Consider the following 25,901-nt stretch of genomic DNA (forward strand, 5'->3'; position numbering starts at 1 on the left):
TTTGCTGTGTAGTCCTTTTGGGTTTTGTAGCATTTTGTAACATTTTAAAAATGCTATTTGTGTTTTCATAATTGTCTTGAACTTATTAGGAAATTGTGGTAGTTTTAATTAATTTTAATTAAATGTTACTGAACAGCTGTTCAGTTTAATTCACAGTTTAATATACATATCTTATTAAGCACAGAATACTAGAAAGCCTGAGATCTTACATCAGGACTGATGTTAAATATTTCTATAAATACTGTGAATGTTTATAATGTCATGGATTCATAAACTTGCTATCATGTAATCATTGTCAAATTTAAGGAGAAGACTAGCCAACTAATCAAAACAAGACTCCTGAAGCCTGTATGTTTATTGCGGCATCACTGTCAGCTGAATCAGATTATAGCTAATTCGTAGCATTTTATAGCATTTTCAAAATGCTATTTGTGTTTTCATAATTGTCTTGAACTTATTAGGAAATTGTGGTAGTTTTAATTGATTTTAATTAAATGTTACTGAATAGCAGTTCAGTTTAATTCACAGTTTAATATACATATCTTATTAAGCAAAGAATACTAGAAAGCCTGAGATCTTACATCAGGACTGATGTTAAATATTTCTATAAATACTGTGAATGTTTATAATGTCATGGATTCATAAACTTGCTATCATGTAATCATTGTCAAATTTAAGGAGACTAGCCAACTAATCAAAACAAGACTCCTGAAGCCTGTATGTTTATTGCGGCATCACTGTCAGATGAATCAGATTATAGATAATGGAGAAGTTCAATGAAAGTAAACATACCAGTTCAGAAACACAGAATGGTTATATTAGGTTTAACTGTTAAGCAGGGGGAAAAAAGAATGGTTGACAGAATTCTCAAACTACATTATTTAATAATGGTTTCAGGACTTTAGTGAAAGTACTTTACAGAGGGGCTTAGCAATTATCAGCATCCTAACTTAAAAGTTGGTTTTTATTTTCAGCCTGGAGATAAATGGAGGACCACCTGCTGTCCCTGTACACATACGAGGTAATTTATGCCTAGCTAATAGATATAATGCAGTACACAAATCAAGAAAGCATTTAATAACCACACAAAATATATAAAAGCATAAATATGCAGCCTAATCCACATGGATTTATGCAGAGTGGGTTGGGCATATAAAAAAAATACATTATCTAATAAAACTTGTGATGTGGATAGGCCCTTCTAATGTTGCTTTCCACCAGAAATTTCTTATAATTCAAGCTGTTGTTCTTGAAGACTCATGAGCTTGGTGAGATGGCTGATCTAAAGCAGCTTTAAAATGCATACTTGGAAGCCACTGCATGCTGGCTGGGGAATTCTGCGTGTTGCAGCGCACGCATCTTTTAAGTTGCCAAGTTTGAAAAACACTAATCTAAAAGGATCAGGAGCTGTCCACTCCTATATGCAGTTTCCTTCCATAAGAGTGACCAATGCTGTTTCTATTCCATATCTAGGTCTGACAATCTGCTTCCCCAACCACCTTCTCCAAACTTCCCCTCCCAAAAAAAGGGAAGATTGGATGCCAGACAGTAGCAATAGCAATAGCAATAGCAATAGCAGACTTATATACAGCTTCACAGTACTTTACAGCTCTCTCTCTAAGCGGTTTACAGAGTCAGCATATTGCCCCCCAACCATCTGGGTCCCCATTTTACCAACCTCGGAAGGATGGAAGGCTGAGTCAAACGTGAGCCTGGTGAGATTCGAACTGCCAAATTGCAGGCAGCTGGCACTCAGCAGAAGTAGCCTGCAGTAGTGCATTCTAACCACTGTGCCACCGCAATTCATTAATTGTGTAGCATGGCCAGATTAAGAGGTGGCCTGACCAGGAGGGCACACACCGTCATCATTTTCAAGCTGGCAGGAACCATTCTCCAATGCAGCTACTCACTCCACTTCTGTTGAAATGAACCAGGTGGAATAAGGATCCAGCCCACAAGTAGTCCTCCTCATGTTGCAACATTATTTGTCTGAACAGTCTGAAATATCTGGCAGATAATACTGATAGTAGTAAAAGCGTTGCTTTTATTTTCTAGAAAAATTTCGAGGTACTGGTGTTAAAGTATACAAAGCAAAGTTTCGCCCGAAGGATTCTCTCTTTTTAATTCCCCCAACTTCACATATAATGGGAAGAGTAAAAGCTCTGGAGAAACCCCGCATTCCAGCATCTGGACACTATCAATTTCCACACACAACAACTTCTGACCTCATTCAGGTTTCAAGACCAAGAATTGTTAATGTCGGGGCACTCAAATATGCTTTGTCCGAAGAGAAAATTTAAACATATTGTCTATATTGTGATAGCAGAAAAGAAGTTGTTACCATGCAGTTTCATGCAAATAAAAATATGATTGCATCTGTAATGGATTTAATGGATTTATTCCAAATTGGGAAGAAAACAACCGCAAGAAATTGATATAGAAGTAAGAAATAAAAACACTGGCAACCAGATATGACTTCATCTGTGAAAAGCAAATAGGAAGAATCAGGGTAAATTAAAATATATCTTTATTTCAAATCAGTGGTGAAATCCAAATTTTTTTACTACCAGTACTGTGGCCGTGGCTGGGTGGGCGTGTCAGGGGAAGGATACTGCAAAATCTCAATTCCCACCCCACTCCAGGGGAAGGATACTGCAAAATCCCCATTTCCTCCCCACTCCTGGGGGAAGGATACTGCAAAATCTCCATTCCCACCCCACTCTAGGGCCAGCCAGAGGTGGTATTTGCTGGTTCTCCAAATTACTCAAAATTTCCGCTACTGGTTCTCCGAACTGCTCAAAATTTCCCCTACAGGTTCTCCAGAACCTGCTGGATTTCACCCTTTTCAAACAATATAGCACTGCAGCAAAAAAGGGGACATGAAATGTTAATACTGTACATTCAGTGATAAGCTCTTGAAAACAAGCACTCTGCATGAGGCAATAGGCTGTAAAGGTACTGCTGCAAATCTTGGATAAATTCAAAGATTATGTGCTGTTACCTATGATTTTTTTTTTAAACTCACATAATTGTTTCCTTTATTCTCCTATTATTTCTTGTACAAGTAGTCCTCAACTTATGATCACAATTGAGCCCAAAATTTCTGTTGCTAGGCAAGACAATTATTGAGTTTTGCCCCATTTTACAACCTTCCTTGTCACAGTTATTAAGTGAATCACTGCATTGTTAAGTTAGTAACAGTTGTTAACTGAATCTGCTTCCCCATTGACTTTGTTTGTCAAAAGGTCGTAAAAGATGATCACATAAGACCAAGGCATTGCAATTGTCATAAATACATGCCAGTTGCCAAGCATCTGAGTCAGTGGTGAAATCTAAAATTTGTTACTACAGGTTCTATGGGCGTGGCTTCAGGGGTGGTGGTAATATGACTGGGTGGGTGTGGCCAATTTTTTTTTTTACTTTTAAAACCATTTTTTCTACAACCTCTTCAGTGAAGAGGTTGTAAAAAAATGCTTTCAAAAGGCTCCGATGATCCCAGCTGAGTTGCCTGATCGGCAGAGGCTTGTTTTCTTTTAAAAGCCTCTGGCGATCCAAGCTGAGTTGCCTGATCGTCAGAGGCATTTAAAAGAAAAAAAGGGTTTTTTTCTTTTAAATGCCTCTGACGATCCAAGCTCAGTTGCCTGATCAGCAGAGACTTTTTTTTCTTTTAAAAGCCTTTGACGATCCCAGCTGAGCCGTGCTATCATCAGAGGCTTTTTTTTTTTACTTTTAAAAGCATTGTTTTGGCCGAAGAGGTTGTAGAAAAAATGCTTTTAAAAGTTAGGAAAAAAGCCTCTGATGATTGTGTGGCTCAACTGAGTGTGTGTGTGTGTGGGGGGGGGGGACAAAGATTTTTGCTACCGGTTCTCTGAACCACCCACCTCCATCGCTACCAGATCAGGCGATCTGGTCCGAACTGGGAGCATTTCACCCCTGATCTGAGTTTTGATCATGTGACCACCGGGTGGTGCAACGGTCCTAAATGTGAAAAATGGTTATAAGCCACTTTTTTTCAGTGCTGTTGTAACTTTGGTCACTAAAGAAATGGTTGTAAATTAAGGATTACCTGTATCACATCTCCATCTATTTTCCCTCTTCTCACCACTGTAGCTATTCCTTCTTTTTATTCTATTTGCTTCCTTTTTTCCCTCTTACCTTTTAGCTGTTTTTGCTGGAAGAAGGAAAGGGAATATTTGTGCATACATTTATATGTTTCCATATGTTGGAATGGTTTGCATCCAAGAGAAAGAATAGTTGATTTTTTTTTAATTTTTAAACTTTTATTAATTTAAGAAACCACATAATACATTTATAAATGCAAGTAAAACAATTTACAACAAGCATCATCTTAATAACATCTATCTATAATATCTGAATTGTTACAATATCAATATCCTATATTCTTCAGTATACATTATTTCTCTCACCTTATATAATGATATTATTTTATTGATATCTGGTGTCTCTTTCTTAAATTTCATTTGATGTAAAAATTTATTTTACTCTATTGATATCTTTTATTTAATTTTTCTTTCTTTCTTCTTCTCTTTTTTTTCACTTCCCTCTAACCATTTATACCACTTTTGCCAGACCAGATAATATTCAGATTCTTCCTTTCCTTGGATCTCCTTGGTGAGTCTATCCATCTTAGCGCATTCCATAATTTTGGATATTAATTTCTCTTGAGTCGGGACCTCTTCTTGTTTCCAATTTTGTGCGTATATGATTCTTGCTGCAGTCAAAATGTGTGTTATTAAATATATTATTTCTTTTTCATATTTGCTTGTAGGTATTCCTAATATGTAAGTTTCTGGTTTTAATGGTACCTTTTGAGTTATTATTTGTTCCAGTTGAATTTTTATATTGTTCCAGAATTTTTTAGCTTTGGGACATGACCACCATATATGATAGTATGTCCCTTTATGCTCTTTACATTTCCAACAGAGTGGAGATGTACTGGGAAACATTTTAGAAATTCGCGCCGGTGGTAGATGCCACCTATAGAACAATTTATAAGCATTTTCTTTGTATGGTACAGATAATGTTAATTTATTAATACTTTTCCACACTTTTTCCCACTTATTTAATTCTATTGCATACCCAAAATTCGTCGCCCATGTGATCATATTCTCTTTAACGACTTCCTCTGCTAGTTTATATTCCAATAGAAAATTATAAATTTTGGTTATTAATTTCTCATTGGGGCCTAATAAAATTTTATCCAACTGATTTGGTTCCATTTGAATTCCAGTTTTTTCCATATCAGATTTATATCTGGATTTTAATTGCAAATATGACCACCACTCTATTTCCACATTTTGCATTCTCAATTCTTCTCTTGTTTTTAGTTTTCCTTCTTCATTTAAGATGTCCTGATATGTTTTTAATTTATTTGTATCTATTGTATTTGGATAAATATGTGCTTCCATTATGGAAGTCCACCTAAGAATCCTATCATAGTGATATTTTCCGATTTCATTCCATATTTTAAGCAAATTGTCTCTTACAATATGTCTGCAAAATTGTTCTTGTTTTGTAATTTTCTCTCCCAAAAGATATGCATGCCATCCCCTTGTCAAGGCAAAACCTTCCAATATTAATGTTCTTATGTTTTTGAGTTCGATCCAATCTTTTATCCATAAATAAATAGTTGATTTATATTGATGGAGATCAATCCATTTGGTAAAGGGAGAACCTTACTTTACAAGCAACTGTAATCAGTAGTTACTAATTGAACCAGTGACTTTTTTTGTCCTGCCTCTACAGTTTCTGGAAAGTAGCTTCTGGCAGTTATATCCACTTGCGTACATATATAAACAGATGTAAAGAGCTGACATGTACTCACTTATATTGGGTGAGAGTGGAATATTGAAGATTTATTTCAGCTACAATTTGCAAACCAAGAGTACTTAAGTGGGGAAGCTGGGTACTGCACTTGCTCCTCTGACCCCCTTCTTTTTTGAGGGTATTATTTTCAATTCGGACCAAACATGTGTAACATCCATTCCTTTTATTTCTGCAAATAGTGATCATTAAACCACTGAAAAATGCCAGCCTTGAAATTTAATTGATAATGGAACATATATCCAAATTTACAAACAATAAAATGTTTAGAAACACCTTCCGCATTTATAGTGACTAAAAATGTATCTCCTGTTTTTCCATTTTCATATCTTAAATTTTTCCTCAGCTTATAATTAAATTACTTGGCAATGTCACACAACTGGTCCAGATGACCAGGGAGCAACAAAATGGAGTCCCCATTAAAAACTTTTTGAAAATGACACTTTTTTCCAAACAATTAAAAAATACCAAATATCATACTGCTAGATTTAGCGCTGGCACTTTGATGAAAGCTTCTTTTACTTGTTCTGAGATATCAGTTCCAAGTGGAGCTCTAAATGATAAGATAAAACACTATAATTAAACATATAACACAAATTCAAGAATGTAGAATTAATTATATATTACAAATATATGCCTATGTGGCTTCTCTAAGACCCTCCCACATATAATGAAAATTACAATAAAATCAGTAATTTATATAATTGAATAAACCACATTCAAAACAATACATACACCTATCCCTATTTTACAATTTACAAACTCAGTTTACAATTTATGGAAATAACTTTTGTCATTCAACATACCAACTAGGGCTAGCACTATTATTTTACCATTGAACACCATTACAACTTTTGATAAAGGCATTTCTTTCTCAAATAATAATTCTATTATTTTTACCAGTTTCATAAAAGAAATAATAATTCTTTTATAATTTTGAACATTATGTAAGGAAAATTAATTAATTAATTAATTAAATCTATCGGCCACCCATCTTACCACAGGGTAAGTCTTTAAAAATCTATCTGATAAGGGAAGAACATATTCTGTGCCAAATAATTATTAATCATATACAATAATTGTGCAAAAATAAACTTGACACATTTTCCTAATATGTTACAAGTTTTTCAAATGCTCCAGATCAAATATGGAACATTCTATCTAAAGAAAAAACAAAACAGTCAAACCAGAATCTAGACTAAGGAAAGGGATAGCAATTTACGTGTAACCCTGAACAGGCATTCTGTTAGAAAAAAACAATTATGTTAGCCTTCTCCAGTCTCATGCTTTGTAGATGTGCAATGGCTAAAGTAATTCTAGAAGTTGAATTCCAACATAGCTTGGAGATTCCAAAGGGGAATGGTTCGGGGGTACATTTTTAAAGAATGCAATACCTTTTTTAAACTGCAGTTTTTCTCATTTTGAGCAACATATAGGCAATAAAACAGACCAAGAAAAGTTCAATGAAATAATTAAATACTTACTTTGGTTCATACCTGAAATGTTCTACATTATAAAAGATATCTAATCCTGCAGAAAGCTTTTCAATTCCATTCCTATGAAGGAAATATTTATGCAAGTACTGTAAGTAAAACAATTTCAGTCCTCTGTTACCTTACAATGAATACAAAGCATTTATCACACTGACCACAAAAAAATTATTGGCAGAGTCTTCAACCATGCTGTCTTATTTTCCATTAGATATTATTCTTGTTAATATAATTATTTTCATTATAAGAAGGAATTTGAGGCATCCTTCTTGCAATATAAACCTCTGATTTCTTCAATTTTTTTTCTCAAAAAAGGCAAAGGCAACACTCATTTTCTGGAAAACTATGATGCTAGAGGCGCCTTGGTGCATAATGAATTATAGGTATTTGCCAATTCCATATAGGAAATGCATCTCAAATATTTAATTTCAGCAGCCCTGCTGTCATTTGCCCTTAAAACCCACCACAGGGATGCTTCAGTACCTGCCTCTCCCTCATTCCAGAATTCCACAATCCCATCATGCACCACACTTGCCTTCTGAAGCTCTCTGGACCTCATTTTATGGAAGGAGGACAGGGCATGTGTCCTCAGCCTGTAAAGTGGCAATCAAAATGTGGCTGCCATTTCGCCCTGCCTGCTTGTGGCAAAATGGCAGCTGCCAGACAAAGTGCTTTACAGGTCTGCACAGTGCTGCAGAAGATTTTGACCGCTGCAGAAAGGTTCTGCAGCATTGTCCAGAGCTTGCTAAGGCAGCAAAATGAAACAGTTTGTCCCTGAGCCATGTGGCAGCCACCCAAATGCGGCTGCCATTTTGTGGACGGGGAAAAATGGCGGCCACTTTCAGAATCACTCCATGTAGCTACACAAAGAAGCAAGTTATTCCAGCACTCTGGAAGGCCTTGGAACTCTTCAAAAGGTAAGTGAAAGGTAAGTGAGGAGAAGAATATTTGGCCTGGTAGGGTGGGAATCAGGCCTAGGATGGTGGAGGGGTGGAAGTGGGAAAAGACCTGTCAGGACCCAAAGAGGGAGAAGTGAAGCAAGGGCATCTCAAGGGTGTAGGCGGCCTTCGGAGGGCCAGGGCAGGTGGGCCTGGACCGTGCTAGACCTACAACTGCCTCCCCAACCAGGAGGTACCCCACACTCCACTTAACAACCCACATGTTAGTTTAATGATTCATTGAAGAATGATGGGGGGAGGGTTTGTTAGGTGACATTTCATCTAAAGACTGTTAGGACATGTGACTATAATGAGCAGGTTCCATTACAGTTGTATCTCGAGGACTATCTGTGCCTCAAAGACATATAATGTATATACACACAAAAAGTATATGATGTTGCCCATATTTTTATTTATTTTATTTATTTTATTTTATTTATTTGATTTGTATACCGCCCTACTCCCGAAGGACTCAGGGCGGTGAACAGCCAAGCAATAAGATACATAAATACAAAAATTTAAAAAACCAATTAAAATCGAATTAAATCATTTTTTGGCCCAGACAAATTAAAACACCCCAATAATTTAAGAACAGATTTAAAATTTATGTATTAAAAGAGGGAGGAGATTAGGCCAAGCCTGCTTGATGGAATAAAAGAGTCTTCACAGCGCGGCGGAAGGTGCGCAGATCCGGGATCCTCCGTATCTCTGGGGGGAGCTCATTCCAGACGGTAGGTGCCCCCACAGAGAAGGCTCTCCCCCTAGGGGTCGCCAGCCGACATTGTTTGGCTGACGGCACCCGGAGGAGTCCCTCTCTATGAGAGCGTACTGGCCGGTGGGAGGCTACTGGTGGTAGTAGGCGGTCCCGTAAATAACCAGGTCCTAAGCCATGGAGCGCTTTAAAGGTGGTAACCAAAACCTTGAAGCGCACCCGGAAGACCACCGGGAGCCAGTGCAGCTCGCGCAGGAGAGGTGTCACATGGGAGCGCCATGACGCTCCCATTACCACCCGCGCGGCCGCACTCTGCGCCAGTTGGAGCCTCCGGGTGCTCCTCAAGGGGAGCCCCATGTAGAGAGCATTACAATAGTCCAGGCGGGAGGTGACGAGGGCATGAGTGACTGTGCGTAACGAGTCCCGATCCAGAAAGGTAACAATATAAAAATTGTTACGACTTACACATATATTTTGGAAATAAATCATAACATTCTGCAATAATGCATCTCCTTCAGAAATGAAAAAAATATTTCCTTACCATGCAATCATAACACCATTGTCAGTGCAAAGCCTTGGAGGTGGACAAACCAATGTGAAATTAGTAGCATCTGCTAGAAGTTGCAGAGATCTACGGACATATTGGTTACTTGCGACACCTCCTGAAACTACCTGAAAACAAAGTTGAAATAGTACCATTTGGAATTATTTACCATAATAGTAAATCATTTCATGTTGCAATTCTATTAGTTCATATTTTTCAGAATTAAATATGATAGAGAAAAAAGATAAACCTTTATGCTGTAATGTAAATCCTCATTACCACAGGGTTGATAACCCAGTTGCCACAATACTTATGAAACTTAACAGGTATACATTTAAATTGCTGAAATCATGTTTTGAAGAATTCAGTGCTGTCACATGAGATTGCTCAACTTCTTGGAGAGACAAGTTTGCTGATCTGCTATGAGATTTGGCAATTATGTAAAAATTTCAGCCATTTATTTATTTACTCAGAAGCATGGATTGTCTAGAGATCTATTCTCCTTTACTCGCATTTGGATTACACTACTATTTCTAATCCAGTCTTGTTAAAGTCCTACAAAATTTCCTTGGAGATCAAGACATTAATATTCTTTTTCTAATTAAAAACTCTTTATTTCTTTTCAAATATGCAGATGTGTCAGATATTCTTTTCCTAAATGAAGAACAATTCTATTGTCAACATACATGATTCCATAGAAGGTGGTTGTTGTGTTTTATTGAGGAGGAATACTTATCCAAATGCTCTTCATTTTTTGTATTTTAATAACTGTAGTCTGGAGCTAAATAATGACAAATGTACTAATTCATCAAACCCCCAGATGATAGAAATAGCCAAAGCTTCACAAATCAATAATGCTTGGTTCAGTGATGGTCTCTTCAAATAGCTGTAAACCACAATTACATTAGCCTCTTGGAGCAGATAAAAAATGGATGAGCTTTTGCTTTAAATTATCATCTCCCCTGAAAGTCTCAATACAACAACAAGGGTGATACTCCATGCTTTGGTTGATGCTCTAGCCATAGATGGACCTGTTTAAAATTCTTTGAATATTAGAATAGGACAGCACAGAAAAGCACAGGATGAGCCACGGTGGTGCAGTGGTTAGAGTGCAGTTCTGCAAACTACTTCTGCTGACTGCCGGCTGACTGCAATTTGGCATTTCAAATCTCACAGGCTCAAGGTTAATTCAGCCTTCCATCCTTCCGAGGTGGGTAAAATGAGGAGCCAAATAGTTGGGAGCAATATGCTGACTCTGTAAACCGCTTAGAGAGGGCTATAAAGCATTGTAAAGCAGTATATAAGTCTAATTGTAATTGCTATTGCTATTGTGGACAGGACAGGACAGGATAATCTTTATTGTTGCTTTTTTCTGTGATCACACTGGCACACATTAAAAAATGAAATTCTGATGTCTTATTAGGATTTATTGCTTAAGTTAAATAATTTTTCCCCAAAAGAGAAATGAAGCCTTTGAAATAAGAACTTCCTAACAGATAATCTGAATTAATCTCATTTTGTTTTAACATGTGGAAAAGAACTTATTTCTTAAACAAAACCTCTGGAAGATTTTTTAAAAAAAATCATAAACAATCTGGTAACTTCTATATTAGGAGGTGTTTTTTTAAAAAAGATACTTGATTCCATAATAAACCTAAAATAGAAATGAAAATTGTCAATCAATACTCCTGTGCAGGCAATAAATGCTTGTGAACAAAAGATGCAAAGCAGTGAGAACAAGCCTATAATGCCCAGGGTGCAATTAAGGAATATCTGGCAGCCAAACAGGTAGGCACAGTCTCTCTTCGAGCTAATTTCTCCCAATTGTAAGCAGAGTTCAGTTCTGGAATATTTTACTTCCTTCATGGCCTGATCTTACTTGGAGTCTGTCCCCTTGGCCAGTTCACTATTTCCACGATCAAACAGAAGTCAATCTTGGAATCTGAGATAATGAAAGGTATAACCTTCATATAGAACTTACCAAAGTTTCCTTTCCTGAGGGTATGATTCCTTTCTCTTTGCAGAAAAGAATAGCCCGATGGGTTCGCTCAGCAATGTGAACAGTCATTGTATAAAGGGATGCCGCAGCAAGATCCGGAATGCAGGAGAGATGTTGTCCTTCCTGAAGGCCTGCAAAAATTACCATCAGATAGAATTTTTTTTTTTTCAAAGCAAACATGCAGCAAAACACACCCATACAGTTTGTGACTCTTTGGGCAAATACCTTCTTCCTTTTCTTCTTTTGAAATCTTTCTAGTGATTTCGCTTCGCAGGCCAGCAAAAGAGAAGGTGCAATCACGGTATCGCTGCATGGGAATTGTGAATTTGTATCGCAGAATGTTACCCTGCTGAGCCAAGGTTTCTATTGCTCTCCCACCAGTCATGCCAGAGCACTCTGGATGATTATGTAAAGAAAGGCTTCTAGCTACCTTAAAAAAAAAAAGATAAAGAAAAAGAAAAAAAATATCCGTTCACAACAGATTCAAGAAACATCTCATTTCAAGTTTACAACATTGTTTTTTTTTTAAAGCAATCTTCCTTATTAGGTTATCCAGTATGTATTTTTGACAGAATAAGTGATGTGGGTTTTCATGATGCAGCACAAGTGAATATGCTTCATAAATAAGGTGTGCTGACTTACGTCAATAAAATTAATCATGCTTTAAAAAGAAATGGATAGATTGTATTCCTATTTAAAGAAAGTAATTTTTCCCCTAAAAATATATGTTTAAAGCCCCGTGGCATATCTTAAATTTGAGTACAGGAAGTTCTTGAATTACAACCGTAATTGAGCCCAACATTGCTAAGTGAAACATTTGTTAAGTGAATTTGCCCGTTTTTCTTACCCTGATGATTAAGTGAATCACTGCAGTTGTTAAGTTAGTAACATAGCTGTTAAGTGAATTTGGTAGCCCCACTGACTTTGCTTATAAGGTCACAAAAGGTGATCACATGAGCCTGAAACAGTGCAACATCATACATATGAATCAGTTGCCAAGCATCTGAATTTTGATCAAATGACCATGGGGATGCTGCAACAGTTGTGTGAAAAATGGTCAGAAAAGTCCCTTTTTCTCAGTGCCATTGCAACTTTGAATGGTCACTAAATGAACTGTTGTAAGTCAAGGACCACCTGTAATGTATGCAACAAACATACTTTTTCAGGTAAATGAGAATATGTGACTGAAATGACTCCTGTTCCTAGCTTTCATTACCTTACTGATATTATGGGGATTGGATTTTATGCCGATTTTATCACTCAGGCCACTGATGGAATGAAGCCTGGGGGCTGCATTTTGCCTTTGTGTTACATGGGTGTTGCAGGCAGTCGGTTTATGTTACCCTGCCATTTCCAGAGTAAATAGAGCTTTTCGGCCTGTTTTCTGGATGTTTTAAGAGGTGGAGAAGTTTAATGAGAAAATAGAACAAAATCAATTCCCTTCAGAACTCAATTGGGGCTTTTTAAAAGGGCGAAATAGAAATCAGTGAGTGGAAATGAGATGCTGGGGAAACACATGCAACCAAGGGCAATCACTTGCTTAAAACCATGCATACATGGAGGACCCCCAAATGTGAACACCCCTAGAAGTTGCCACCAAAATATAATGTTTAATCATATAGAAGTGAGAAATTATTGAGAACATGAAGAGTAATTCCGTCTCTTTAAACGTTAAGTTTGTGTATCAGCCCTACTCAATTTTTGGATGGTGCCTCAGTATATTACTCAAAGGATCTTGGCTTAAAAATATTTATATGTCAATAATCTATATTAAAATGACTCACCTTGTCAAGCATGTCCCCTGGCGCGATGTCCTTTGTTTGTCCAAGGAGAAGAAAATCTGAAACTCCTTGTGCTACTGCCAGTATACAATGACCCCCGGAGAGTAAAAGGACAAGAAAAGGAAATGTGACGAGGTTTGTCAGTCGGACGGTGAGCGCATGTGCTTCCATATGATGGATAGGGATAAAAGGTTTCCGATGCTTCTTCACCAGTTCTAAACTATATTTCAATCCAATTCCAAGGCTTAACGCAAGTCCTGGCATCACAGTTGTTGCAACAGCTGAGATATCCTCCATGCTGACGCCGCTGGCTGAGACTGCATGTTGTACTATCCTTGCGATATTTTCTTGGTGAAGCTGCTGCGCTACTGGAGGAATAATGCCACCCGTTCTAATGAGAAATACACATCTACATGTGAAATCTACTGGCCTGATTGTAATACTTTTATACCATCGTCATATTATATACTATATCATCTCAATATATTACTGATAAGAATTTATATGTAATAGTATTGTAATTGCATCAGCATGTTTAATATATATATTATAATTTAATAATAATACAGGAGGATTGATGTCCTGCCAGTCACCATTTTTTTCCCACCTGTCTTGCCTGATTGTTCTGCAATATCATCTTTACACAGATCCTGCCAGTAAAGGTAATCCTCGACTTACAACAGTTCGTTTAGGGACTGTTCAAAGTTACAACGACACTGAAAAAGAGACTTATGACCATTTTTCACACTTATGACCGTCGCAGCATCTCCATGGTCACATGAGTTACATTCGGATACTTGACAACTGACTTAGATTTATGATGGTTGCAGTGTCCTGGGTTCATGTCATCCCTTTTTGCGACCTTCTGACAAGCAAAGTCAATGGGGAAAGCAGATTCACTTAACAACTGTATTATTAATTTAACAACTGCAGTGATTCACTTAACAAATGTGGGAAGAAAGGACATAAAAGGGTGCAAAACCCACTTAACAAATTTTTCACTTAGCAATATAAATTTTGGGCTCAATTGTGTTGGTAAATTGAGGACTACCTGAATAGTTTCCCTAACAGCAATGTAGCTTGAGATTAATTATTGGCCATTAGAGAATGATAGTGTTTTACTGACCCTTTTCAGTCTCTTGACATCATTAATCACATTATAGTGATTACAATTAAGTCTGTCTTTCAGGATTCCTCTGAAATAAGGTTGGGGGTGGGAGAAAAATCATTGATTTATTCAGAAATGTACATAGCTGCTCATGAAATACCATATAAATGCCTTAAGATTCTGGAGGAAAAATAGCAAGTTAAGTGCAACAAACAAATTGTGATTTAAATCTAATTTTTCCAACTTCCTATGATGGTAGGATCTAGATCAGGGGTGTCAAACTCCTGGGTCGGATGCATCATATGCTGGCCACACCCAGTTTAGCAAGGGGGGAAATGTCCCGATACGTCATGTGATGCCACCGCAACGACGTCAGTTTGACACCCCTAGATCCACGGGCTCCTTTTTATTTCCTATTTTACAGGAAAGCTGGTAACTCAGCAATTTACAACTTTCAATTCAAGCAGAAGTTTCCTTGGAAATGCTTTTGTCAAAAACGTGTTCTTTCACTGAGCTTGAAAACCTCACAACCATCATCAACGCTCATAACATGGAGGTTTTACTATGGAACCTGCTTTTGGGGGGGACAAGACTTCAAACAAGAGTGTTCAGAAATTCCAGTGAGTAAAAACTTTTATCAGCCATTTCTTCATACAAGAAGGACCTATGTGGCCTGTTCTACCAAAAACTAGAAACAGAGTGACAGAAACCTAACATAATTTGCTAATATGAACTACAGGCCATTTTCTAGATATCTATGAATGGAGATATAAAATATGATATAAAATCGTTCATATTCCATTTATTGGTAACTTTTAACTTCCGTATAAACCGTACTCATTCTTTGCTCCCAAAGGAGGACTCTACAAGCATGCTATGTTCCTTTTCTAAAAATCAATTTTTAGCAACATAAAATAATTTTTTATAGTTTTTTTATTAAGTTGTAATAAAATGTTTTGTCTGGATGCCTTTAGTGCTTCAATGACTCAAACCGGCATTATTCCTAGCTCAAAGCCCTAACTTTAAAGCAAAGGAGGATCAGATTTCTAAAACACAGAAGAAATGCAAATACATTAAAATGGCAATATTTATACACTAAACACACAGACACACACACACACACACAAATAGCAATACAGCTAGGCAAATTGTAGCAACTGAAACATATTTTCACCCACAATAAGAATTACTTACCAAGACGCAAATTAAAAATAATATGCGGATCATCCTGAACACATTGGAATACTACAAGACACACCCCGAAAAACAGATGGCATTTATTTTTCTTGATGCACAGAAAGCTTTTGATAATTTGAGTTGGCAGTTTATGTTCTTACAATTAAAACAGATGGTATTTGGAGAGACATTCATTAGTATGATTAAGACACTATATCATAAACAAACAGCAAGGGTGATTATAAACAGTGACATGACTGAGAATTTAAGTTTAATGAAAGGTACAAGGCAAGACTGCCCTCTATCCCCATTGTTATTTATATTAACCTTAGAGGTGTTAGCTAGAAACGTTAGACAAGATAGTAAAATAAAAGGCATGAGAATAAAGAAGGAGTGTAAGTTATAGGCATTCGCTGATGACTTGGTGTTTATTCTAGAAGAACCACAGGAAACAGGACCTAAATTAATTGCAAAAATGTGTATCTCTCAAAAAAGATAACTACGATAAACTGAAAGCACAAATTAAAATGGACTTGGAAAACTGGAAAAAGTTACAATTGTCCCTACTAGGTAGAATAACTACAATTAAAATGAATATCCTGCCGAGATTATTATACCTGTTTCAGACAATCCCAATAAAGCCGGGGAAACAATATTTTGAAGAATTAAATAAGATGATATTAGAATTTGTATGACAAGGTAAAAAAGTGAGAATAAAATTAAAAATGCTACAAGATGTTAAGAGTCGAGGAGGTTTTAGCCTTCCAGATTGGGAGCTATACTACCAAGCATCGGCATTTACATGGGTGAAGGACTGGATTAATTTGAGGAATACAAGATTACTAACACTGGACGGTCATGATTTGCAAGTGGGATGGCATGCCTTTCTATGGTATGAGAAGGGTGAGATACATAGCTGCTTCCAGAGACACTACATTAGGAAGGCATTACTGCTAGTATGGAGCAAAATCAAAGAGCAACATTACCGGAAAATACCAGTTTGGTTATCTACAATGGTGATACACCCAAATGTCATAAATATGGAAAAGATTATAAGGACATACTAAATGAAAGGGGAGAACTAAAAACTAAACAAGAACTAAACAGATCAGGGATTGACCTATCGTGGTGGCCACAGATACGAAAATCCAGATACGAAAAAGACAGGAAGACGTATGGGTTTTATAAAGAACCAATAGAGCTAGATCAGATGCTAATGGGAGCAGATGAAAAATTAATTAAGAGGATATAAAATTATTTAGCAACCATTAAATTGGAGGAAGAACAAATAAAATAAATGATGATAATTTTGGCTAAGAATTTTGGCTATACAATCGAATTAGACAAATGTCAGAAATTATGGAACAGAAATTATAAGCTTACAATGTCAACAGTGCATACAGAAAATCTCTATAAAATGTTTTACAGATGGCACTTGTCACCTACAAGAATAGCGAATATGTACAAAGATAAATCTGTCAAATGTTGGAAATGTAACCAAACACTAGGTTCATATTACCACATGTGGTGGACATGTCCCAAAGCAAAAAAGTATTGGAAGAAAATTCGCATATGGCTAGAAGCTATGACAAAACAACACGTAGACTTGAAACCTGAGATATTCCTGTTGGGCATGCTACCAGAAAAGTATAATAAGGGTAATACATATTTAATTTTACATATTTTAACAGCAGCCAAGATTATATACGCACAATATTGGAAAAATGAACAAACCCCCACAGATGAGAATGTAATCAAAAAAATAATGGAATGTGCAGAAATGCACAGGTTAACGTTAAAAATTAAAGAAAAAGAGGATTCTGAATATTTTATGACATGGGAACTTTTTTATAAATGGTTAGTCGATAGATGCAGAGATCAGATGGATGGGTTTATTTGGATTATATAAAAAAGAAAATTTGATTAGTAAACATTTTGATGCTTATATAATTGACATTAATATGGAAGATAGTATATTGTAGAACAATGATTGATAGTATTTAGTATATGTTTGTATGTTGATATGACCTTTATGATTATGAGGATGTTTAAATTTTAACATGTTTGTTACCTAGAAAACACACTGTTCAACTTAGAAATGGAATTTGTGATATAAAAACAATAAAAAAATACATAGAAAAGAATTACTTACTTTAAATGAACATCAGTTTGAGAATGTAATGCTTCTCCTAAAATGCTACCGGTTTCATCCACAACAGCAGCTCCTGTATCATCACAGCTGGTTTCTATTCCCAGAACTATTTTAGTAGAAATGGATTTGCCACCATGAACAGAGACCTTTCTTAAATAATTATTCCAAGAACATATAGGAGTCTTCAACATTCTTCCCAAACTGGTCGCTGTTAAAGATTTCAGAAAATAAGGACCCCTAAAAAGAAACTGTATAGAAATGAAATTTAGAACAATATCTACTAAAAATCTGCTTTTTACACATTTTAAACTGAGGTGTGTTTCATGCTGATGAAATAATGAAGGCGTTCTTTTGTTTTTGGTTTAGAAGGAAGCTATGACTGATATACAACAACAGGTGCATTCACATAGCATGCTAAATGTTTTGTGTGAACTTAGAACTTAGATACATATGGAACCTTTCCAGACAGCCTCTGATAAGCAAAGTCAACGGGGGAAGCTGGATTCATTTAACAACCACCTGATTCATTTAACAACTGCAGTGACTTGCTTAACAGTTATGACAAAAATGTTGTAAAATACATCAAAACTCACTTAATTAGCTTGCTTAGTAACATAAATGTTGGACTCAATTATGGTTGTAAGTCAAAAACTACCTGTAGTCCAGTCATTAAACAGAAGTCAAGATATCTTCCTTCAAAATTGTGAAACATTTTCCTGCCGTTTCCTTGCACTCAAAAGTGTACTAATCTGTTAATGAAATATAATTCTTCCTCCCAATAAATACATTGGTTGCTATTGCTAGTGTTGCAGAGAATTGAGTTGAATATTTTGGCCCCTATTGTTACAGCAACAAATAATACAACACAAAATCCATACAAACTTTCCCCATTTTGTAAACCTTACATTTGAAATGAATTCTGTAATTTTTTTAAGAAATAGGTTGGCTGCCAGGCATGAAGTGCAGCCTATAGATAAAACCTGTCATCCATATGGAAAATATTTCTATCTAGATGTAAAAATTAAGCATTGAGATTAGTTGAATAAGGTAAACATTTAAAAGTAACTGAAAGTACTCAATATAGAGTGTTTTTACCTGTGCCAAAGCCATGGTTTTAGAACAGGCTTTCTGAATTCATATTTTGCATTTCAGGGTCTCCTAAGATAGACAAAATTTGAAATAAGAAACCTACATAAAATAGTATTTCTTATGTGCTTTCCCAGAAAAGTGAATTAAATAGCTTAATTCCATATTTCTCATGTTTGCAACTGTGACTGCAAATCCAAAGACAACTGCAGGTAATTTGGGTTCAGTTACAATCAATAGTTACTTCCATTACACTATTATTGAATTATTGTATACAGTATCTTATCTTCATGCTTTAAGATGGTCATGTAAAAGTTATGCCTACAGAATTGGATTTTGACACATTGCAAATTCAACAAGGGGGTGGGGGATTTCAGTAGTAGACCAGAAACTGAACTGTGCTGTTTCTGTATTTGAAATCAGCACCCATTTAACTGTCTCAATATATACTTTTGATATTCAATGGTCCTAAAAGATTGCTTTAAAAAAAGTCAGACTCCCCCACCTTGATATCCACAATAGGTGCATATGTATACATAATTTAGATTTCAAGCACCACCCAATTCATATAACTATGGAGGTTCTAAGTCATCCATCCAGGTCACGGTTGTCCCAAAGGTGCTTTTTCAAAAGGCAACTGGACTTTGTTTTACTAGAAGACATTTTACTAGAAGACATTTTGCTTCTCATCGAGGAAGCTTCTTCAGTTCTGAAGAAACTTCTTGGATGAGAAGGGAAATGTCTTCAAGCAAAACAAAGAAAATCCAGTTGCCTTTTGAAAAAGCACCTTTGGGACAACCAATTTATAGATTTCCAATAAAACCCTTTAATATTCCTTTTAAAATATATGCTCATCCCAAAGCACTTTTTGGCTTAAAACATGTTGTTCAAACCCATCTTATTTTTTGTTTCTGTTCCATATAACCCCACTACAACACAGAAATTGCAGGGGCATTTCAATTTTAATTATTAGAAATAACATGATTCATGATTTGTTAAATCAATATTGTTTTTGTACAACTATTTCCCATTAAAGTCAGGTTTTAATTACAGTGAACATAAAAACTACAAGATTAGTATTTGTAAACACAGTATTAGAATTTTCCTACAGGAATTATCCATGCTAGAAATATTATGTCTGTTTCTTCATGGCAGGAATACAATGGTTTTAATGAGCATGAGCAGACTCTGAGCAATCTTTGCATAGGCTTCCTGTCATCACTAGTTTTAAACAAGGTAATTAGATCATCATTAAATTGTTTTAATGTCCATATGCTGCTTTTTCTTTTAAAAATGACTTAATTACCATTTCTATGAGTGTACACTAGGGGTGTCAAACTCACGTCGTCACATGATGTATTGTGACTTTTTCCCCCTTCGCTAAAATGGGGGTGGACATGGCCAGAGCGTGACGTATCCAGCCCGTGGGCCGCGAGTTTGCTACTCCTGGTGTACATTATTATCTACATAATAACATCATTTTCCAACAGAGCCTTCTTTAACCTGATATCCTCCAAATGTATTGGACAACCAATGACAATTTGTATGAAAATCAGTTTTGATATTTTTCAGATTATGTATTCTGCACAGGAACAGAACGGTAACTAGCTAGAAAATCAAGGTTTAATTTATAGCCTAAGAACTGAGATATATGTAAACAAAATTTTACAACACGAAGAGGAAAAAAGGATTATGATAATGTATTCAACTAATGCAATTTTTAAAATATATATTGTTACTTATCCTTTTTCGTTTGTATTTTTTCAAGTGACAAATGAACTTCAAAGAGCTCTTTTCTGTGAGTCATACTGTTTACTCTAAATATGTGGGACAAAAAGTAGGATGTGGAAGAACGGAGGAAAACAAACCAGTTCCCTGTGTTTTTTTAAATTTTATCTACATTCTAAACAAAACATAATGCTACTTTCCCTCTGTAATACTGAGCAAGCAGGTTCTTAAAAGCATTTATCTATTTGTCCTTGCAAGCCTGAAAAATAATCACAAGTTTGCAGAAAAAAGGGGGAAACAATACACTGATAATACATAATGTATAAGTCTACTAAACAATGCTTCACAGTTCCTTATGCCCGAAGAAACATTATAAAAGAACTATTTTTTTTCATACAGGTACATTTAAACAAATAATTCATTTTCTTATTTACAGAAGAGAATAGTAAATCATTCAAGAATTGTAGCAGAATGTAACTTATAAGGGGGAACCCTGGTTGCGAGTGGTTAGAATGCACTACTGTTTGTGGATCTCAGTTCACATTCTGCTAAAAAAACCTATGGGATAATAAAATTGTTAAGTCTTGTAGATACTCTTATTATTAAAGATTAATAAAACTATTCCCCCTGATGACTATTAATAGCATTGGTAGGCACTCACTGAGAAATGTGTTGCTAAGAATCTCATCACACTTGTTTCAGAAGCACCGAGGCACTTCCAGGTTGAATTAACCAGTGACGTCACCATTGTCTGGAGGATGCCTAATTGGGCTCCTTTCATGTCCCCTGGACATGAAAGCAGCTGGAGCAAAGAACAGAAGCTCACCTCACCCCATGGAAGCACTGGGGTCTCAAACACAGGTTTGCTGCTTGTCAAACCAGCATCCTAACCAAATGAGCCATCATGCTCCTTTGATAAGAATGAAGAATCTTCTTTCAAGTGCTGAGGTTGCTGCATTCTCTGGAAATGTTGTTATTAAAAAAAAACCTCCAAAGTTCCTTCTAGCTCTATTCTATTCTAAGACTTTCCCTGGCAATCACCTGGTACATATACACATATGACCATTTCACTTTACTAACAGTCCCAGTGGAAATCTTGTTTGTTCTGCATATGCACACCTGGGAAAGCAGTAAACTGTCTAGAGGATATGGCTGCCTCTGTGCTTTGAAAAGGGACACTTGATGTGCTCTGCAAAATATCCACCTCTGTTCAATACATTGCAGTGAAGCTAGAAGAACCCTAGCCTTAGAAGACAGAATAGAGCCGCTGTGTTGCCCATGCATTGTAACGTTATAAAGCCTGGTCTTGTTATTCTACAGGGCATGGTGACTTTGGGGGGATGCTGCAGGCCACTTAAAGATTACTGATGAAGAAATGACATTACCTTCAGTCACGAAATGATATTAATTCAGGCAATAACGTACCACAGTAAATTGCACTTTCTTCTTCAACAGGGGGTGCACTAGTCCATAATGAAATAAAAATGGTCATTTCAAAGGCCTGATCTAATGACAGTCACTCATAAGATCTTCTCATGAGTAACCTCTATACTGTGGATTGTAGAAACTATGGACTGTGTAAGGAGCTTACTGTTAACAATCTTTGTTGAATATTTTTTTTCTTCACTCAGTTCTTTTTGTACAAATATCTTATTTTTTTTGTTTCTGCTTTTGTTTCCCTTTTCTCTTGTATATACAATTTCTAATTTATTTAGTTTTTTACTGTATGTTGTACATTTCAAGATACGTTTATGTGGGAAGCAGTGCATGAAATTAGCATGATACTGAATAGAGAGAATGCGCTCATGCAACTGTCATTTAAGAAGCGCGGAAAGAAACGCCTTCCCCCCCCCCCGCCTCCCCGCAAGGCACATCTGAGATGGAATTATCTTGCATCATTCATATTAAAATAAATAAGGCAGGGTTTGATCGCACCAGGATTGGAAGCACATGCTAGGGTGCAGTGCAGATTCTCCAGCACGTGGTTTCTGGATTTCAACCTACATTCAGTTTAATGTTATTTCTTTCCGCGGGAGTTCTAAGGAATAAGGTTACATTAGCAAGAGTGGCATCCCTAGCATCTAAAGCATTTGCTCTGTTTCCGAAGTCTTTCTCGGCCGAATGCCCTCCTCCGCCCGCCCCCACCCCCTGCATATCACCTCACCCTTGGGGCACCCGCCCATTGTACAGCCTCCACGGAAGATTTTTTTCCCCCCTTCGGCCCCGGCGATGTGCAGACGGGGAGATGGCCCGAGCCGCGGAAAAGCCATGGTCACGTGAGGGACGACGGCCAATTGAATTACAAGCAAGCCGGAACGGGGTGGGGTGGGGGAAACCTCTTAGCTTCAGAAGAAGGTGGCAAGGGTAAAGAGGGTGATTAAGAGTAGCAAACCCCCTACATTTCCGGTTTGGTGGACGCGGAAGTGAACGGAGTGCAGATCGCTTGCATCTCATAGGACGCTTGCTTTGAAGAAGGGGAGAGGGCGCAGTAAAATTAACGATGACCTTTGATGGAATTAGATATGTCTTTTCGAACGAAGCCACAACAAAAAAGAATTGGGCAGTTATGGGGACGTTCCACGCATAGTCATTTTCGATGCATACTTGTAGGCGACGCTTGCATGTTTGTTTTGTTTTTTTAATGGCCGGGGAGCCAAGACACACAAAGCAAGATTTGTTGTGGATGCGATAACTTCGATTTCCCCTTCCACTCTTGTAGTGGTCTGTGATCTGCTATTGTAATGTTTTCAACAATAAGGGCCAGCTGTGTTGGTGAACGAGACTGTTCTATAGCTACCACGTTTTACAGATCCACGTTTTATTCAATTGACGTCTTTTAAAATTTAAGTGATTTAATTTACACTAAGCCATTATGCGTGCAATCATTATGTGTGATTGCATTGTATTATCCAAAATGATTAGAATCTCCAGCACTTTCATATTATATTAAACTGATCTGTTTAATAAGTAACAACTAGCTGGGTTGATAGAGGTAAAGTTTGTAAGTATAAAATAGGATTTATAAACGGTAAAGCTGCCCTGTGGTTTCTTTCCACAGAACCATTAAGTGCTCCAAATGAGCATTCCTATGATAGCATCTGGCATATAACCAAGTTAGATTTTGAATCCTTATATTCTCTTATATACAAAGGTTCCTCTATGACATTCTCCTTGTAGAAAATCTTGAATTGATAAAATAATACTTGGTCATTTGATTCCATCCTAGCAATTAATTCACACCAATTGTTATCGGTGCTATTTATCTAGACAAGTAAAGATCAAAACTACAATGCACCCCAAGTGGTGTTGATCTGAGCAGTTTTTTAAACGCGGAAAAGCAAAGGTTTCCTGGAGGAAAAGAATATCAAATTGTCACAGATAATCAAAACAAGGTTGGTCTTTTGATGGTGCTGGCCAGCCTGCAATATTCCAAGTTAAATTCATAACTTCAATCACTAAATGAAGCTAAATGACCAGTTTTAAGTTGATGACCTATATTGTTAATAGGTATCTAATTGCTTTTTATTAACAAAATGCAATCATTAGAAATCCATTCATGTTTTATTCAAAATATTACAATTTAATTCCATTGATGTCTGCCAACTATACATGAAACAGAATATTAGAACTCTTGTCCTTTTTTGTCCACACTTGTACTAAAATCTGATGTCCAAATTGTTTTTTCTGCTGCAGATATAATTGATTGCTATTATACAGATAGTCCTCAACTTACGGCCATAATTAACTGGAACCTCTGTCACTAAGTGATGCAGATATTAAGTAATTTCACACTCAATTTTATGACTTTTTCGCTGCAGTCAAGCAAATCTGGCATCCCTTATACTAGACTTGGCTCATCAGAAGCACTCGTAAGAAATTATGATCGCATTACACCAAGATCTTGCAACCGTCATAAATATGTTGGTAGCCAAGTACTTGAATTTTGATTACATGAATGTGGGGACACTGTGACAGTTCTAAGTGCAAGGACCAATCACAGGACACCTTTTCAATGCCATTGTAGGTCCATATGGTCACTAAATGAATAGTTGTTAACTCAAGAACCACCTGTATTCTTGTTGTGAAACCACTTCTGAATAATAATATCTATTTAAAAATTTCATATCTGGCAAAGTATCAGGACTGGCTCTTTCTACAATATTTATTTTTATTTAGCCGTTCGCTGCACCTTGAAGCAAATTTATCTATGGAATTATTAAGAAGTTAATTAGAAAATGGGTCCTTTGGGAAATTATTCAAAACAATGATTCCTTTAATCCAAGAAAGGACTATATATTAAAACATCTAAATATTATATGATGATTTATCATGTTATTACTGAGTTAAGAGCTATGAGCCTGGACATGTTTGTTATAGAAAAAAGAATGGCCTAAAGCAGCAGTCCCCAACCTGCTTGGCTGCTTGGTGTGGGGGGAGGGGAGTTCCTTGTGAATAGCACGTGGATGCACACAAGCATGCACAGCCCCATTTGTGTGAGTGGTGGACACATGAATGGAGGGAACTTTGCACTCAAGTGCATGAGGGCCACCATTCACACGAGGAGGTTCGTGTGCAAGAGCAAGTGGCTACTGCTTGTTCAAGGGGAACTTTGTATGTGTGTCTGCATGTGCCCGCCACCTGCGCGGCTTGGTTCTGAACAAGCCATGGCCCATCCATCTGGCCTAAAGAACAGAATTTTCATAGCAAACTTGATAAAAAAATGTTCTATTAATAGGATGTATCAATGGGGTAAAAGAGAACACAAGGTCCTGTGACACATACTAGGTCACACTAAGTCACGGGTGTCAAACTCATGGCATCACATTGCCGTCACATGACATTTTGCGATGTTTTTCCCTTCGCAGAATGGGTGGGCGTGGCCTGCATGTGATGCATCTGGCCCATGGGCCGCCAGTTTGACACCCCTGCACTACCATAGGTACCGTACTCCTAATGAACATCTTCAACAATATCTGGAGAACTACTGTATTTTCCACTCTGCTATGGATTCCATGATAATTTTAGTACTTTGGTATTGCAAGTCATCCAAAAATGAGTAGACCTTCAATGGAGTTATATTATGTACAGCTATGTAATAATCCAATCCCCTCAATAAATGCTAGGTTTGAGTTAGCAGAATTCAGTTTTTACTGAGGAAATATTTCATTATTCAGAGCTTGGAACAGAAATAAATGGGAGTCAAGGAACTGCATTTCAGATACATAACTCCCATAAGAGGCAAGCATGATTTGATACATTAGGTATTTCTTAAGTGCTGTATAACCTGCTTTAAAATCTCATTGAATAAAATTATTTCATCGTTCGATTTTAAAATAAATTCAA

At 36.7% G+C, this 25,901-nt stretch overlaps 2 protein-coding genes across 6 annotated transcripts in view; one reads left to right on the forward strand and one right to left on the reverse strand.

Annotated features, from left to right (window-relative positions):
* The window catches only part of ANKAR (ankyrin and armadillo repeat containing), a 42,308-nt gene extending 39,926 nt beyond the window's left edge, over nt 1-2,382 (forward strand). For all 3 annotated transcript variants that reach the window (XM_034429300.3, XM_034429309.3, XM_034429317.3), the window contains exons 24-25: nt 975-1,021; nt 2,056-2,382. In XM_034429300.3, the coding sequence (XP_034285191.1) occupies nt 975-1,021; nt 2,056-2,300 (292 nt within the window). In that variant the 3' untranslated portion in view covers nt 2,301-2,382. The remainder of the gene's footprint in view (nt 1-974; nt 1,022-2,055) is intronic.
* A 2,959-nt stretch (nt 2,383-5,341) lies between these two features.
* Nucleotides 5,342-22,854, reverse strand: OSGEPL1 (O-sialoglycoprotein endopeptidase like 1). Of its 3 annotated transcripts, none has more exons than XM_034429361.2 (9): nt 22,723-22,854; nt 18,840-18,902; nt 17,745-17,992; nt 13,312-13,699; nt 11,753-11,957; nt 11,510-11,658; nt 9,526-9,656; nt 7,329-7,400; nt 5,342-6,397 (listed from the first exon to the last, which is right to left on the reverse strand). In XM_034429361.2, the coding sequence occupies exons 2-9, from the start codon at nt 18,852-18,854 to the stop codon at nt 6,319-6,321; spliced, it is 1,287 nt and encodes a 428-aa protein (XP_034285252.2). In that variant the 5' UTR covers nt 18,855-18,902; nt 22,723-22,854; the 3' UTR covers nt 5,342-6,318. The 3 variants fall into 3 exon arrangements, with proteins under 3 accessions (XP_034285252.2, XP_034285260.2, XP_034285270.2); XM_034429369.2 differs by having other exon boundaries at nt 7,341-7,400; nt 22,723-22,850; XM_034429379.2 differs by having other exon boundaries at nt 13,312-13,676; nt 22,723-22,828.
* Between the last annotated feature and the right edge of the window lie 3,047 nt (nt 22,855-25,901).

This window comes from Pantherophis guttatus, chromosome 1 (assembly GCF_059756535.1).
Source record: "Pantherophis guttatus breed Tessera chromosome 1, ASM5975653v1, whole genome shotgun sequence".
NCBI lineage: Eukaryota > Metazoa > Chordata > Lepidosauria > Squamata > Colubridae > Pantherophis > Pantherophis guttatus.

Excerpts from the sequence above, each read along its gene's own strand:
- OSGEPL1 (XM_034429361.2), bottom strand. Across the intron at positions 11,958-13,311 it reads CAGGGGACATGCTTGACAAG|GTAGCTAGAAGCCTTTCTTT; the intron begins GTGAGTCATTTT and ends TTTTTTTTTAAG. Across the intron at positions 9,657-11,509 it reads CCTCAGGAAAGGAAACTTTG|GTAGTTTCAGGAGGTGTCGC; the intron begins GTAAGTTCTATA and ends CTTTGTTTTCAG.